Source organism: Micromesistius poutassou (assembly GCF_964030765.1).
Source record: "Micromesistius poutassou genome assembly, chromosome: 16".
NCBI lineage: Eukaryota > Metazoa > Chordata > Actinopteri > Gadiformes > Gadidae > Micromesistius > Micromesistius poutassou.
In genome coordinates, this window is record NC_140286.1 from 1,272,952 (window position 1) to 1,288,954 (window position 16,003).

At 47.0% G+C, this 16,003-nt stretch overlaps 1 protein-coding gene across 1 annotated transcript; it reads left to right on the plus strand.

Moving 5' to 3' along the window:
• Positions 1–15,686, plus strand: LOC311360882 (transcriptional repressor p66-alpha-like). Its single transcript, XM_084480980.1, is given in 12 exon segments — positions 1–120; positions 6,368–6,623; positions 6,625–7,061; positions 8,286–8,430; positions 9,321–9,449; positions 9,570–9,647; positions 9,806–9,925; positions 10,429–10,677; positions 11,822–12,095; positions 12,489–12,943; positions 13,360–13,627; positions 14,245–15,686. Coding segments are annotated over 12 exon segments (2,553 nt in total). The 5' UTR covers positions 1–115; the 3' UTR covers positions 14,382–15,686.
• The last annotated feature ends 317 nt before the right edge of the window (positions 15,687–16,003 follow it).

The following is a 16,003-nucleotide window of genomic DNA, read 5'->3' on the forward strand; positions in this document are numbered from 1 at the left end:
GGGGGTGGGGGGGGGGTTCGACACAAATGTATCGTTTGTGTTGTTTTCATCTCTATGTACGCTACCATGTATACATCCCGTCCGGACTTGGATGTTGTTATTCTCAAGTCGTTGAATGAGGTAAGGGCAATTACGTTAGGTCGTCATCGATGCATTGTTGATATGCTCAATCCCGGTCGGCCGGTTAGTTGTTCCGAGTTTCTGACTTCACGGTTCTTATTCTGAGGGGATACCCGGGGGGGAAACAGTCAGTGAGGGGGGGCCTATAACATCACACACTTGAGGAGAGTGGGGTGAAAGTTTGCCATAATCGGACCATTCCCCCGGTTTTTCAGATGCACTCAAAAGAGATTCGGATTCGGTTCTGGACGGTGTGGGTCATGCAATCCGAGGGGGGCAATGGTGCTGTGGAACCTGGGTGTTAGTGTTACTTTTGTGAGGGGGGGTCCTCCGTGCACTTGCTAGCATAGCAAGGTCAGATGATTGTGATAAACTGCTTTCCGAGCTAAGCTGGGTTGATGTTTTTGTTGTGTAGTGGTAGCTCGCTAACTCTGTCGGCTCCTCCGGAGCGGCTGTGTCTCTCCGGAGGACGCCGGGTGGTCTCGCGGGGTGGGCCGGGTTTACTTTTTTTAAAGGGATCCGTCTCCACGGATGGATAGATGGTGTAATGGTGGACGGCACAGTCTGGTTTCAGCCCCGTGGCACCACCAGTGTTGGTTCTGTATCTGGTAGCTGATCTTCATACTTCGCTGTGACAACCGGAGTCTTCCTCCTCTTAAAGCTGAACGCACACACACACACACACACACACACACACACACACACACACACACACACACACACACACACACGAACTCTTCCTCTCGCGCGGCCAGATGCACGCACACACATTTCCTCTCGCGACGGAGCTCGAGTCGTCCCTATGCCCTCAGACAAAGCTGTAGAAGCAGACCCCTGTTCATTCTATTCGTTTCTTCTACGTGGTTTAAGCGTGACACATTGACATCTGATGATTCACCTTTCAACAATACAAGATGATAATAACGGTGTAACTATATCATAACAACACTGTTGTCAGAGAACTGTTATGGCCATAGGCCGTGCAAGCGACGACCGTTTGTTTTAATGGCATTTTGAACGGAAATGGAAAACTATTTTAGCGTTCGCTATTTATACGACAGGGCTGCTCTATATATATATCCGTTTTTATAAAGAAGTAACAACTGTTTACCCGGCGCCGGATAATGGAGCGTGGTTTGGTGTTGTGGGTATGCTGATGAAGAGGCAGTGGACAAAAACAAGATATTACAGCGTGGAGGCATCATTATTAACTCTTATATATTGACATACGATACAGGATGCGTAAATATGTAGGCTGTCGTTTATTTATACTATTTTACACGGGGAAATAATGGGCAAAGAGCCCATTTTCAGCCACTTGCAGTTTTTTTTTTAGAATCTAGAAAGAACAATGTCCGTCCATCCAAACAATGGCCCTGAATGGCATCATTTGAAGATAACAATAGGTCCCCGGGTTGCTGTATTGATCGAGCACCACTGTGAGCACAATGCAGGTTGGCCTCAGTTAGGGCCGGAGGCACTTCTCAATGCCATTACGTTGCACGGGTTGGAACAACGCGCAGCCATTTGTTGAAAAGTTGATTAAAAAGGTTCTTTAGCTCCTTTTCTACATGGGCTCCTTTATACCCCTATATTTCACATTGCGCCGTACCCCCGTCCCTGCGCCGTTCTATGATATTTTCAAGACCCCACAACCAGTCTTTCCGCCCCGTTCGCCCTGTTCCAGGAATACCTACCTCAATGTTTACATTCAGAAAAAAAAGCCAATCCGAGTGGTTGTGTAATGAGCCACTGTTCTGGAAAGGCTCATCGGTTTGCCACATTGTGAGCCTCTGCACATGACTTTAGGGGTCACAGGCCAAGCGCTTGGTCAGCACTCTGTGACTGCAACACACAAACATACACACATATGTGTATTGTATCTCTTTCTCGATATCTATGTATATCTCGATATAGATATATATATCTATATCCAGCTATACATCTATGTTTATATAGATATATAGATTGATATAAATATTAGACACCCAACCACTAAATAGATACATGTAAGATACAATCAGATACACACATCTAGAAGCTGAAGCCATTCATTTCCTAAGGCATCTAATGCCTTAGGAAAGCAGGACCAGTGTCTAGCAGTGTCCAGCTTGTACTGCTCAGCTCTGGGTCGACCTCAGCACAAGCAGGGACTTTTCTTTTCTCTCCCCTTGTATAGCCTAACACCTTTTTTATTTTATTTTACAAGTGGAGGTCTGGGACCCTGTAAAGAAGAAATACAGTGGTGGTGGTGGAGGCAGATCATGTGGAATTGACATCTTTATGTCGCACACTGTCATACTTACCCTTATTTGGTTGAAAAGAAATGTAGAGAGGTCGGAAGACAGGGGGGCCAGGGGTTTACTGTCAAGGGCTGATTATGGTCCCACGTTCACGCAACGCAAGGGGGTGACGGACCCCTTACGTCCTTGCGGACCGTTCTTGCATCCACCGCGAGGGCCTGACGTGCGCCTCCCAAAAATTGTAACCTTCCGTTGAGGCGACGAAGCCGCAAGGGCCGTGATTGGTGATTGGACTAAAACCCAACGCAGAACCTTAAAGGTTCACGACTGCGTCGAAGCGTCTGCGTGGTCGTTCGTTGCGTTGCGAGAACGTGGAGCCATAATCAGGCCTTTAGTCATCCTCTGTGCATCCCGTGCTATCTTATTTAGTCTACGCTATGTCTTTATTAACCCATACACATGTCTCACGGGGCAGATGAAAGGCAAACGTATATCATGTACCTCTCTGTTTAATACCCTTCCCTCTCGCTTGCTTACTGTTAAGTCCAAGGATGCAAACAGTCAAAGGAGGCCTCCCCACAAGGTAGTGGATGTAACATTGCGATAGAAGTAGCGATATGCTCGATGACCCCGTGTGAAGGTGAATCATACAGAGCTTTTTATGGCGTGTTTGAATATGGTATTTTTTTAAATTACGAGTATGTATTCAACGGTGTAAATATTTGCAGATGGTCGGCCTGCATTATGTTTGATAAACAACGGTAAACGTTTTGACATTTCAAGCCTTACAAAGATACTTCTCTCTCCCCTAAGTTTCAAGAAAATGTCATAAACAAATACTTCCTCAGGTGCCTGAGGCATCATAGACGCAAAACAGAACAAAAATGACGATGCACGCCGTGAATGCTCCGTGAGTTTTGTGGAGCGTCTGCATCGGTCAGGGGGCATGAGGTGGTAATAATGATGTTGAAATTGGAAAATTAGAAACCATCAGTGTCAATATCTGCCTTTTCCTGTTCAGTGCAGTTCAGTTCAGTGTGTGTGCGTGTGTGTGTGTGTGTGTGTGTGTGTGTGTGAAATGTAGATGAGCTTCCATGCAGATGACATCTGAAACCTGTCAGCCATCCTGGTCTCCCCGGTTACAAAGATAGGGTCCATGTACGTGTAAGGTTGGGTGGGGGCGCGGGGGGGGGGGGGGGTTAAGGATTGTGGTGGTGGTTGGATAGAGGGGCTGGTCAGCTGCGGTTGATCTGGTCTGGTTGGGTGTACTGTTGCTGAGCATTGTGGGTAGTGAACCCAAAGTTATACTTGCGATCAGGACAACTAACAAAGGGCCATTTGAAATGAAGCTCATGGCTTGTTCGATTGTGAGTGCTGCAATGGCATCCCACCTCCATCAGCCCCTCCTATCCTCCTCCACCACCGTCACTCCGAAGTCACACAGAATGTAGTTCACCCCAATCCTCTCCTCCACCCAGCTCCACAGACTGTATAATTACCACCGACGTGGGAGCCCAGTGTCTGATCCTGGACCTAAAGGGTTAAAACCTGCCTCGGCTCCTCTCTCTTACAGACACACACACACACACACGCACACACATACACATAGCCACACTCACACACACACACTGCCACGCACACACACACACACACACACAGTCAAACACACACACACACACACAGTCACACACACACAGTCATACACACACACGAGCCGACCGGTTTAAACCGGTTCTCAGGAAAAAAAATGTGCTTTGTGTGTCCCACTGAATCCTGGGAAGGGGCATGTCATATGTATCTCCATGATATCAATGTAATTAGGAATAAATATCCAAATAGATGACAACCCCCCAAAACCTAGCCACCGGCCATGAACTGTTTCTGTTGGGTTTGAACTGGGTTCTCTTTCACTAGTCCGGTTCGGTTGGTGGTAACGTGGGCTCGCCACCAGAACTATTTTAAGAAGGGGTTGGGGGGGGGGGGCGGGCTGTGTAGTACAGAGGAGTACGTCACTGAAAAAACTAGTCCAAACAGAAAGGGTTAACCATTTTCCCCCCTCGACACACAGCTTCCTGTATTGCGTTGTTGGGTGTACTGTGGTTCCAGGAGAGCAGTGAGTGGTCTCTTTATAATCACCGTTTGGTGGCATGGGGGTGGGGGGTGGGGGGGGTGGGGGGGGGGGGGGGGGGGATGAGAGGACATCACTTCAGCCTGCTCTGTTTGTGTAATGATGTTGCTTTGTTCTCAGATTGACCGTTTAAGGCAGTGAGCGGCGTCTCCATGTAGACCCTCTCGTGAGTGTATATAGGGCTCAAATGTGATTTAAAGGGGACATATTATACCACCAAGGTGTGATTAGCCCTCGCCAAGCCGTTTGGAAAATCTGCTGTCTTCTGACATCACTAGTGGGCGTGTCCACCTAGATGTGTGCTGGATAGATAGAGCACACATCTAGGTGGACGTCAGTCCACCGGGCAGGCCGGTCGACTGATCTATCACAGCGCACATCTAGGTGGACACGCCCACCCGTGATGTCAGAAGACATCATCAGATTTTCAAAACTGGCTTGTGAGGGCTAATCACACTCACACCTGGTGGTACAATATATGTCCCCTTTAAGAGCCACCATGCTGATGTCTGGTCCAAGTCATTTGTGTGAGAGATGGAGGATGTCCTTTAGCACGTTTGTCAAGTCATAAAGCCATTTTAGAGAGAGGACCCGCGTGGTGCCTAACTAGCATCAAATAGCGTCACAATTACATTACACCAATAGTAAAAGTCACTTCATTATTGGTGTATTTTAATCATTACATTTCATATCTTTCTGTAATTTATACGTTAAAATACCTTGCCTGCACCACACTGACGAGCAGCGCCACAGAGTGACCACATTCATCTACCTGGGTGGTTTGTCAGAGCCCCCGCTGCTTTTGTCACCTGTAGCTGATTCAAGGTCAGCCGGCCCTTGCGAGGGCACAGATAATGCACGTCGCTCTCTTCTTCAATAGCAGTCTCCGTTGCAAACCGGTGAATCCGGTGTCTTTACTAGAAGGAGCACCGATTTGCGTCCTGCCCCCTGACAGCATAGAGAGTGTGTTGGACTTCACGTGAACTGAGCTGAGGCGGTGTGGTGACACATCCACGCGCTCCATTATCAGTTTTCAAGCAGAGGCAGAAATGTGTGAGACCACAAGGGCAACATTTAAGTTATTAAGTTATGAAATTTCTCCCTACGTGTACAATGTGTGTATCAAATCTGGGTGTTATTACATTGGTAGCATTGGTATTTTTCTGTTGAATTCCGTCTACCTAGCCCATATGGGAGATGTCTAAAATACAGCCATGGTTAGTCATACATTCTGTTTATTCACTTGGAATGGGAATAGCTTAGTCTAGTTAGATTCTTGCACTGAGTCCAACGACACAAACTTGCTACAGCGGTCTAACGTTGTGTCTCGTATATTGTCTCCGTCTTCCACCTTTGTTAGAGACGGTCATTGTTGTCGGCCGTGTTCGTTCTTTAAGATTAAGATTAAAGCTGAAATATGGCCCTGAAAAACCGACACGGGTTCCAACGTGTCCTCTCTCAACTTTTGCAATATTGAAGATTAATTGGGTTTGAACTCAACTTTCTTCAACATTTAAAGAAGATAAATACTTATTGCTTAATAACCCGTTCCAGCTGTTTGGCTCAAGGCCCGCTCTAATGCTCACGACTTGATCCCGTTGATCTCCGTTGCCAAACCGGCACATCTTTAGTGTTATTTCTGACAGCCCACCTCTAGACATTTATTTGCTTTTGGTTTTTATCTTCATTGAGGCCTGACACATGATGTCGAGGCCCAGATGCAAAAAACATTCCCCTTTGCCCCCGCAAATGATCAGTACGCGCTCAGCCTTAGAAAACGCATAGGCAGGTACCGAAAACTCAGAAAATACTCTCCCTGTGTGGATGTAACCGCTAAGTAACGGTGGATATCTGTTCCCTCCTTCCCACCCTCCAGGAGGATGTCTGAAGAGGCGGTTCGCCAGACACGCAGCCAGAAGAGAGCGCTGGAGAAAGACGCTCCGGCGGCCTCCTCCGAGCACTCCGACACCGAGAGCGAGAGCAAGAAGCCCAAGATGGACGACCTCGAGCCGGAGAACCGGTCGGCGGTCCTCCCGAACCACGACGACAGCGTCGTCAGCGCCGCCGCGCTCACGGAGGAACACGGCCCGCCCCGGGCGGGACCCGAGGCCGCGGAGGGGGGGGGGTCGCGGAGAGGAACCCGCGCTGAGCCGGCTCCCGCTGGCTCTGGCGCCGACCGGAACCCCTCCGCCGACCAAGGAGGACCCGGAGCAGACGACCCCGACCCCGACCCCGATCCAGACCCCCATCCAGACCCCGATCAAGACTCCGATCAAGACTCCGATACAGACCCCGACCCCCGCCCAGAACCCGCCCCAGACCCCGACCCCGACCCCGATCCCGACCCCGCAGACGGTCGAACCCGTCCCAGACAATCGGACTGACCACAAGGACCGGGCCGGCAGGGTGAAGGCAGAACCCGCCGTGGTCGCCGAACCCCGGAGCCGGCTCCGCCCGGCCGAGGCCAAGGCGTCCGGCGGCGGCGTTCTGGCCGCCGGGGGGGAGGTGAAGGCCACCATCAAAGTGGAGGTTCAGACAGCGGAGCCCGTGGACATGAGTACCTCAAAAGGGTGAGGAAAAAAACATTGTCACGTTTCACAGTTCACGTTTACTAACTCAAGATACAAATGTAGTTCCTAAATATAGTCGTATGCGGGGATCCTAGGAAGAGAAACGCATTGCATATGTGTAGTATGCGACAAGACTTAACTAGCTTATAGAAAGTGCGTGCGTAGGTGCGCGTGTGTGTGTGTGTGTGTGTGTGTGTGTGTGTGTGTGTGTATTCGCGTTATGGGTTTCCAAAAACTTTGTCCCCCCCCCAGCCTCCCTCCATTTTCCCCTCCGCTCTCCACCTGAACCCCAAAAGTCCTCTCACACAAAATGAAGCCTGTGTGTGTGTGTGTGTCACAAACTGGTTCCAGCCGGGGGTTGCCATGGTTTCCACGGTGTGAGGAACAGCAGGGGGGGAGGGTGGTAGTGTGGGAGGGGGCACAACGCACACACACACACACACACACACACACACACACACACACGTGATGATGACTTTTAGTCATGTGACTTCATTGGGAGGGTAGTGATTAATCCACAGGGAGTGATGTCGCTGGGCCCAAGAGACTAGCACTAATACTCAAGGCCCAATAATGCACACACCGCCACTATCTTTTTAGGAGGTCAGTCAAGAGAGAGATTGGACTCTCTGTAAATGGGCCTGATCATCCACATTATCTGCATCCCCTGATGTCATTAAAACGGATGGCCATATCCTGAAATGGGGAGGGGGGGGGGGGGGGGGGGGGGGTCATAAACTGGCTGTTCCAAGACACCCCCCCCCCGCCCCCCCCCGCCCCTGTGATCAATATAAATCAAAATAATTGCAATTGAGACATAAGTGTAAGCATGGCATGCTATCATTCACCTTAAATGTGTGAGTGCAGTAAGCTACCCTCCAGCCTTCCCTTGTGAATAAAGAAAAACATTTACCACCTTCCATGTTCTATTTATACCCATGCCGTATCTATTAAAAGCTTCACCCACATGTGGCCTGGCATTAGCGCCAGTTTAAAATAAACATATAAAGCAGGCCTGACTTGGCTTTCAGAGACACATAAGATACCAATACTTGGGAGCGTTGAATTCAGCCGGAGTCACGAGTTCCGCTGACTCTTAAGTCTCCATCTCTAAATGTGTTGTCTCGCGGCGTGTTTGGGGTAAAGAGGGAGGGAATCTGGTGAAATTAACGTTTCGTTTTTTTTTTTCTTCTCCACGTTCGTATCTTTATTGACTCTCGTCAGCAGCAGCGTAAAGAAGGAGAAGCGTCCGCCGGCCAACGACGACGACGACGACGACGACGTCATCATCCTATCAGACAATGACTCTCCCAGTCCCCCGATGAACGGCCTGAGTCACTTCAAGGAGCTGGACACCGATCTGCTCATGGTAATGGTCTACCCGTCGCACGCGTGTACAGCCAAGCCTTGCTACTCCCCATTCCCCCAGACCAAATGTAAGAGCAGAGAGAGAATAGCTTGGAGTCTCTTCACTCCAAGCTCCAAAGGTTAGCCGCGTTCGACGATCCCCGGATGTTGGTTGGCTTATCTTTTTAGACATGACCTCGCCTAATGACCTGGTTTCAATATGAGTTCCTTTTGATAAAAAAGTAACTGATAAACGGCGAGATTACATTTGAAATGGCTCTTGTCACAGGTGTATAACCAATAAAGGGTCATTTTTTTTATAGTGTGGCATGGCATACTTAATGTAGAGCTATGTTGAGTCCAGTTTAGGGATATTACCTACTGGTAATATACATACGGGGAACATGGTGATTATAAATTTAATGAGCAACACCTGCATTTAGCCTGCCGTCCTGCCTCGATTGGGGTTCTGGATGAGCGTTGGGCAAAACTAATGAACGTATGGAAGGTTTACATTTGTGCCTTGAATCTACATTTCTACAACTCTTATTGTGTAGATCGATTTTCATTTTTTGGGGCTTTTCGTTTTATACCACAAAACAACGTTCATACTGTTCATGAACATCGTTGGGCATACTTTCTGCTGTGACCCCATAATATCCTCTCTTGACTCAAAATTAGATCTAACGATGATGACGAGCGAACAGACAAAAAAAAATACATAGAAAGCACGCACAGGCTCTTGTGGCGTCCACTACCTGTGTTCCTCCTTATCAGTTTCTGCATGCTGCCACCACTGCACAGCTCTACCACCCCGTCCCCCCCCCGTCCCCCCGTCCACTGTAGCATGACCGGAGTTACTAATTGATGTTGTGGTCTTGTGGGGGTGTATTTGCGCGTGTGCTTGTGCAGAAGAGCAGCCCAGAGGAGAGGGAGCGCATCATTAAGCAGCTGAAAGAGGAGCTCAGGCTGGAGGAGGCCAAGCTGGTGCTGCTGAAGAAACTCAGACAGAGTCAGATCCAGAAGGACACACTTCAGAAGGTAAACACAAGCACGCGCATACACGTGCACAGTTGTGAGTGACATCGTCACGCCTTACACATTCCTACAGGGTGATTTGTGACCATTCTTCTCCTCTCTCTCTGTCGTCCCCCCGCCCAGCCCTCGGGCCTGTCCGGCTCCACCGCTCCTCCTCCGCTGATCCGGGGCACCATTACAGGGAATAAGCTCTCCCAACAGGTCAGTGGTCGGGTGACAGACCTACACACACACACACACACACACACACACACACAGATATTACCGCTATAGATATACCTACATATAGATCTATATCTCAGCTAGAAAGCAAAGAACCTTTTGCTTCTCTTCTCCCCCCCCCCCCCCCCCCCCCCCAGATTGCGACGGGCCGTAGTTCAGGGACGGTCATCCCCCCTCCTCTTGTGCGCGGCGGGCAGCAGTTGTCGTCCAAGCATGGCTCCCAGATCATCATGCCCCCCCTTGTCAGAGGGGCCCAGGTGAGAAACGTTTACATCGTCGTTGAATCCTTTAACAGAGCAACCAAACCAAAGTACAAACAAAGAATTAGCATTTTTTTTTTTTAAAGCAATATCAATTAGGTCGTAGTGGTAGTGTAAACGGTCAAAGTCAAAGTCAGCTTTATTGTCAGTTACAACAACGTACAAGGCAATAGAAGACGCAAAATTACGTTCGTCTCTGACCCGCGGTGCATTATATATATTAAGTATAAAATAAGATTGGTAAATAAAAATAAAATAAGATCAGCAATAGGTAACTGGATTGCACTTTTGGCAAAGAAATGTTATTCCTGAAAGCCATGGCTTATTGTATTTTGCTTTGTCTGTCTGTCTCTGTCCCTGTGGCCTCTCTCACCCCGCTGTGGTGCTGTCAACGTACCCCCTCTTTTTTCCCCCACCTGCTCTGCCCTGGCGTCCCCTGTGCTGTCCCCCCCTCCTCCTCTTTGGCTCTGGGTGTCCTTCCTGTTTGTTTTCCTGGTTAGCCCATCTCTGTTTCTCCACAGCAGATCCAGGCTCTCCGGCAACAGCAGCAGCAGCAGCAGCAGCAGCAGCAGCAACAGCAACAACAGCAGTTGGCTGCTTCTGGTGGCCCGGGGTCAGGCCCCCCTCCCCTGCTGTTGGGAACCAGAATCTCAGCTCCCGGCTCCCAGGGCCAAAGGGGTATGGGCCAGTCAGGCCTCATTAGGGTCGGCAATGTTGGCAATACTAACTTGCTAGTCAATATGTCACAGGTATGTGGTCGTTCCAAGTTTAGACATGGGGAAAATGCACTCAACCACCATTTTTTTGTGGCAATACTAGCTAATATCATAGTTATGTAAATGTTTTTATTTCGTTTTTTTTTTTTCATTTGAAGTAAGTGGTATTCAGTGATAGTCAAAGTAATTCACGTTCTGTGTAGGCCTACTTTTTTTTATTATTATAGGCCTACGCTCGTTCACAGGTGGCTAAGGGTCTGTCATTACCATAAGTCATTACCATTAATAACCTATTTGTGTTTTCCCCATATATTTCGGTAGGGCTGGTAGCTTTGGATACCCAACAACTTGTTGTATATTCAGTAATGAGTGATGTTTGTATATAAACGGATGTCTGTTTGATTCTGCGAAATCGCTAGTTGTTCATGACTGTGATTTGGGTCGAGGATAAATAAATGCGGACGCTCTTAAATTAGGACAGACCGGGTTGCCGTAGTTGCTCAGATCGTTGTCCAAGCGCAGCGCTCACATTGACGTTTTTACATAATATGAGTTACTAACATAGCGAAATAAACTTCTGAAAGACAGTGTGACTCTGCCGGAAAAAAATGCAGAGGGAACAGTGTATTTCAACTTATTTCCAACAAAAAAACGTGTTTTAGATAAAGCAATAGGAACAACAAATAAATGACAATCTTGGTTGATTTTCGAGCTAATAACGCTACTTCGCTAATACGAGCTAGTTTGACTTAAAGTGACTCGCAAGTGACGGCAAGAAAACACCCCCGGCACTGTGTTCAAATGGCCCAGATACCCATTACCAACTTTTTCTGCAGAACTGATGGCATAAAATCAACTATAGTAGGACATTGTTCAGACTAAGAGCAAGTGTAAATGTGTAGTGTACTTTGTTCAAGTGTTCGATAAAGACGTCATGCAGATACAAGTAGCTTAACCGATTGTTTATAAAGCTTACGTTAAAGTTATTCTAGTTTTTCTTGTAACTCAATAGATTTGACATGTTAATAGTCCATGACAATCCAGCTAAGGGCTTTTACATGTTATAACATTGTTGATATTTACTATTTACTAGCTACAGTTCCTTGTTGGAAACGTTAAACGCTGTCATTGTGTTTATAAATACCTATTAACCTTTATGATTGTTCCATTCCCAAAGGCGTCTTCAACCAACCTAAAGGCCTCCTCTATGACATCCCAGTCAGGAAGCAGCAACATGTCTGTGGTCAATATAAACGATACCCCAGCAAGCCGTCAGGCCGCCGCTAAACTGGCCCTGCGTAAACAATTGGAAAAGACCCTCTTGGAGATTCCTCCACCAAAGCCCCCCGCGCCAGAATTCAACTTCTTGCCCTCGGCTGCAAACAATGAATTCATCTACCTGGTGGGATTGGAAGAAGTGGTACAAAACCTGCTTGATACTATCCACAGAGGTACATCACAGTTGCTTGCTTTTCTCTCTATTATATGTGTATACAATTAGCAGGATGATTAAGGCCCAGTCCCATTTCTCTCCCCTTGACAAGAACACTTGCTTTGAGTGCCCTTAGCTGCAAGTCAGCTCCCGAGCTGGCCAGCGTTCAAGGGTTGATTTTAAGGGAAAATAGGCACTCCCCCTTAGCTCCCTTAAGTATTGGGACACCCAATACTTCCTTGGGTGCGTTCCGTCACGGGAACGCACAAAATCAAGGGTTAGGGCTCAAATCTAGGGGAAGGGGGAGAATTGGGACGGGGCCTAAATCTACCGTACAAATATATCTCCCACGTTATCTTTGGGATCCATTAACTGACAACGCCCCTCGCTTTCCCGTTTCCGTCCATCTCAGGAAAGACGGGCGTTGCGACGTCCAAGCTCAATCCCAGAGAACCCTTCACCTGCACCCAGTGCAGCACCGACTTCACCTGCCGCTGGAGGCAGGACAAGGCAAAGGGCGGGACCATCCTCTGTGAGGACTGTATGTCATCCAATCAGAAGAAGGCCCTGAAGGCCGAGCACACCAACAGGCTCAAGGCGGCGTTCGTGAAGGCCCTGCAGCAGGAGCAGGAGATAGAGCAGCGTATCCTTCAGCAGTCGGCCTCGCCGGTCTCCCACAGCACCTCCTCCACTTCCTCCTCCTCCTCCTCATCCCCGTCGATGAAGGCGGACCAGCTGGGAGCCCAGCAGCTGAAGCAGGTCCAGGCTCAGGTCCAGGCGCGCGTTTCCTCCATGCAGCACCAGCACCATCACCAGCACAGTAGAGGACAGAACATCGTTCACCACCACTCTTCCAGCATCAAGCAGGTACGCCTTCCGCCTTCCAATTACCAGCGGACTGTTCCGTGTTCATTTCATTTCATTTAACCTTTATTTATACTCGAAAGATCAATTGAGGGGGGGGGGCCCTAATTTGCTGTTGATGTCGAGTCAAACAAATGCGAAGCAAAAACAACAATACATACACAATATACAATGCAAATACATCAAATATACAACAACTGATTAAGAGAGAAAAAAAAATTGTCTATACTCTGTATTTGCCTCCCTGTCAATTAAATATGTATTTTATAAGCTGTTAGCAACATTGTTTGTGTACATAAATGCTGTGTCTCCATTCCATAACTCAAAGTTTTTAGTGTGTTAGTGTTGTTAGTACTCTCTCTCTCTACCGGTGTTGCTTTGGATCCTTGATCTCCCTCTCTCCCCCCCCTCCTCTCCAGAGCCCCCAGGGCCAGCTGTCCCGGGGCAACGTTTCGTCCATGGGGGTGAGGGGAGTGCCCCACTCGTTCTCCTCCTCCTCCCAGCTGCAGAGCGCGGTGGCGGCCGCGGCCCTGGTCAACCGGCCTGGTAAGCATGCCCATGTGTCCCGCCCCTCTGCCCAGAGCTTAAAGGTGGGCAGCAGGGGGATCAGCGGCAGGAGCAGTGTCAGCGGACACGGAGGTAGTGCATCAGCCAGTGCATGGAAGAAGCAGAGCGACAGCCACACAGGTAGACTCACTCTTGACCCCAGCCCCGCCGACCTCACTGCGACCCCCCCCTGCGACCTCTACTCTCTTAAACTGTCCGTTTCTTGTCTCGTCCAAAAACAAAAGTCCTGTGCTTTTTTTTCTTTTTTTTTTGAAAACGTCAAATGCGACGAGGACGAGCCGTAGCCTCGTGTATTTCCATGCGGCGGATGTGATTTTTTTGTACATGCAGGAGACGTGTTTTCGGACATGGCAAAAACGACTCCCTTTATCTCTTCTTCTCCTACCTCTAGCCCCTCTGTTGGTGGTTGGGTTTCTTCCTTCATTTAGCAGTAATCCCTACTCAGTTTTTTTTTTTCCTAATAAGATACATGGTGTAGGATAACCAGTAGTTCTAATGAGGTAAATGGTGTAAGATTACAAATAGTTATTCTACCAATGGTCATCTTTACATTTTCTGTGTGGATGTGTGTACACATGTGTGTGTGTGTGTGTGTGTGTGTGCTATTTCTATAGATAAAAGAGATTGATATAGGTGGATGGATGGACATTATATATAATAACGGATGAACCTAAATAGACAACCGCTTGGGTTCCGTGTGCAGAGCTAATGTGTCGCGGGTTTACCTGTCTCCACAGGCGTAACCATGGCTTACGTCAACCCAAGTCTTTCCGGCCACAAGACCTCATCCACCGTGGACGCCCGTCAGAGGGAGTACCTTCTGGACATGATTCCATCTCGCTCCATCTCCCAGACGGCAAACACGTGGAAATAAAGAGCAAAAAAAAAAAAAAAACTATCTCATACTATTCATTGTTATTGAAGTTACGTTTTTTTTCCTCAGTTCCCATAATACGGTCCACAGCACTCCCCAGAGGACGGTTAAGGAAGTACTCTCTTTTAAAACAAATGTTTTTTGCTTACCTGTTATGGTTTATGTTATAGTTTCCTTCTATTTCAACACTGCTTTTATTTTTAAGATCACTGTTTGTGGATCATCGTGCAGAATTGTTTTTACTCATTTTACGGTTAAGAACATACAAATTAAAAAGTATCTCTCCTGTTTTGTGAAGGTGACCCAGTTTTTAAACACACAAAACACAGTACGTGCACACTTGCACACGCTGGCTGGAGTGTCACCGTATTGTAGTTCTGTGTTGAGGTTCCACCCGGGGAAAGATAGCAGTCCTCTGTTTTTTGGAGCGTACACGACTTACCTCTGGACAAACCCAGCAAAGAGATTACACATTCATGACATTTTTAAGTCATTACTTGTATATATAGATATATATCTATATATAGATATATATATAGATATGTAGATATATATCTATATATATATAGAGAGAGAGAGAGAGATATATATCTCCAGGAAAGGCAACTGTTTGACTTCATCTACGGGACCTTTCACAAACTTAAACAAACCCCCTTCACGTTAGGGTTTAAAGACGTTCAGATAGATTTGAAAAGCTTTCAGCACATAACCCCTGTAGTTGGAAGGTTTGAATTTTCTTTGTATTTTAAGTTATTTGTTATTTTTACTGTTTAAATTACAATGTCGATTTATCGTGGATTTCGCAAGAAGATTTTGCTCTAGTTTATTTTTTTCTGTCGGTTTTTACAGTGCATGCCGAACCTTACATTTATTCTCAGTTCATTATGTTCCATAGCTCAAAGCAACATGGTCTTATTTCTTTCTACATCTGTAATTACCATCTGTATTTTGCTTATTTTACAATAATGTCAACCATGTAATTTTATTTTGTGTGTGAGGGAAGTACTGATGCAAAAGTCCAACTTGCATAGCTGAATCTGACATCAGAGCCAGAGTTTTGCATCCAAATTTTATCATTGTCCTTCCAATAGATGGGGCCAATGTAAGGCCTTAAGTCTGTGTATAGGGCCGTTTTCTTGTTAAAAAATAACCAGACTCTGCAACACAATAATATTCGCTTGTGCCCCTCATTGTATCGCATAACTTTTCTGCTCTCCATTCTGTACCGCAAAGTACAAACTAATGATACTGTTTGTTTGGTTTATGTTTTTCTCCCTAGCTCCTTAAGAAATAAAAAATATATACAAGTAATTGTAACCATTGTGTGTGATTTATTTGTCAATTTGTCAAGTATCCACACACTATTCATAATAGTTTCCTTATGCATAACTTGTTATTGATGGTATTGATTAACTACCAGCATCATATGTAGGTGGTATTATATTGTATTTTAAAACAAATAAATAGTGTTTACGGTCCTCAGTTATTTTTCCTAGGATGTTGAGGACATTTCATGCAACACAACTTACAAACTCACACGTGATAACACTACACTAATAGCTAACCTGTTACTAAACTGATCCAAATACCTTTACTTGACCACCTTATCGTAGCCAACCTTA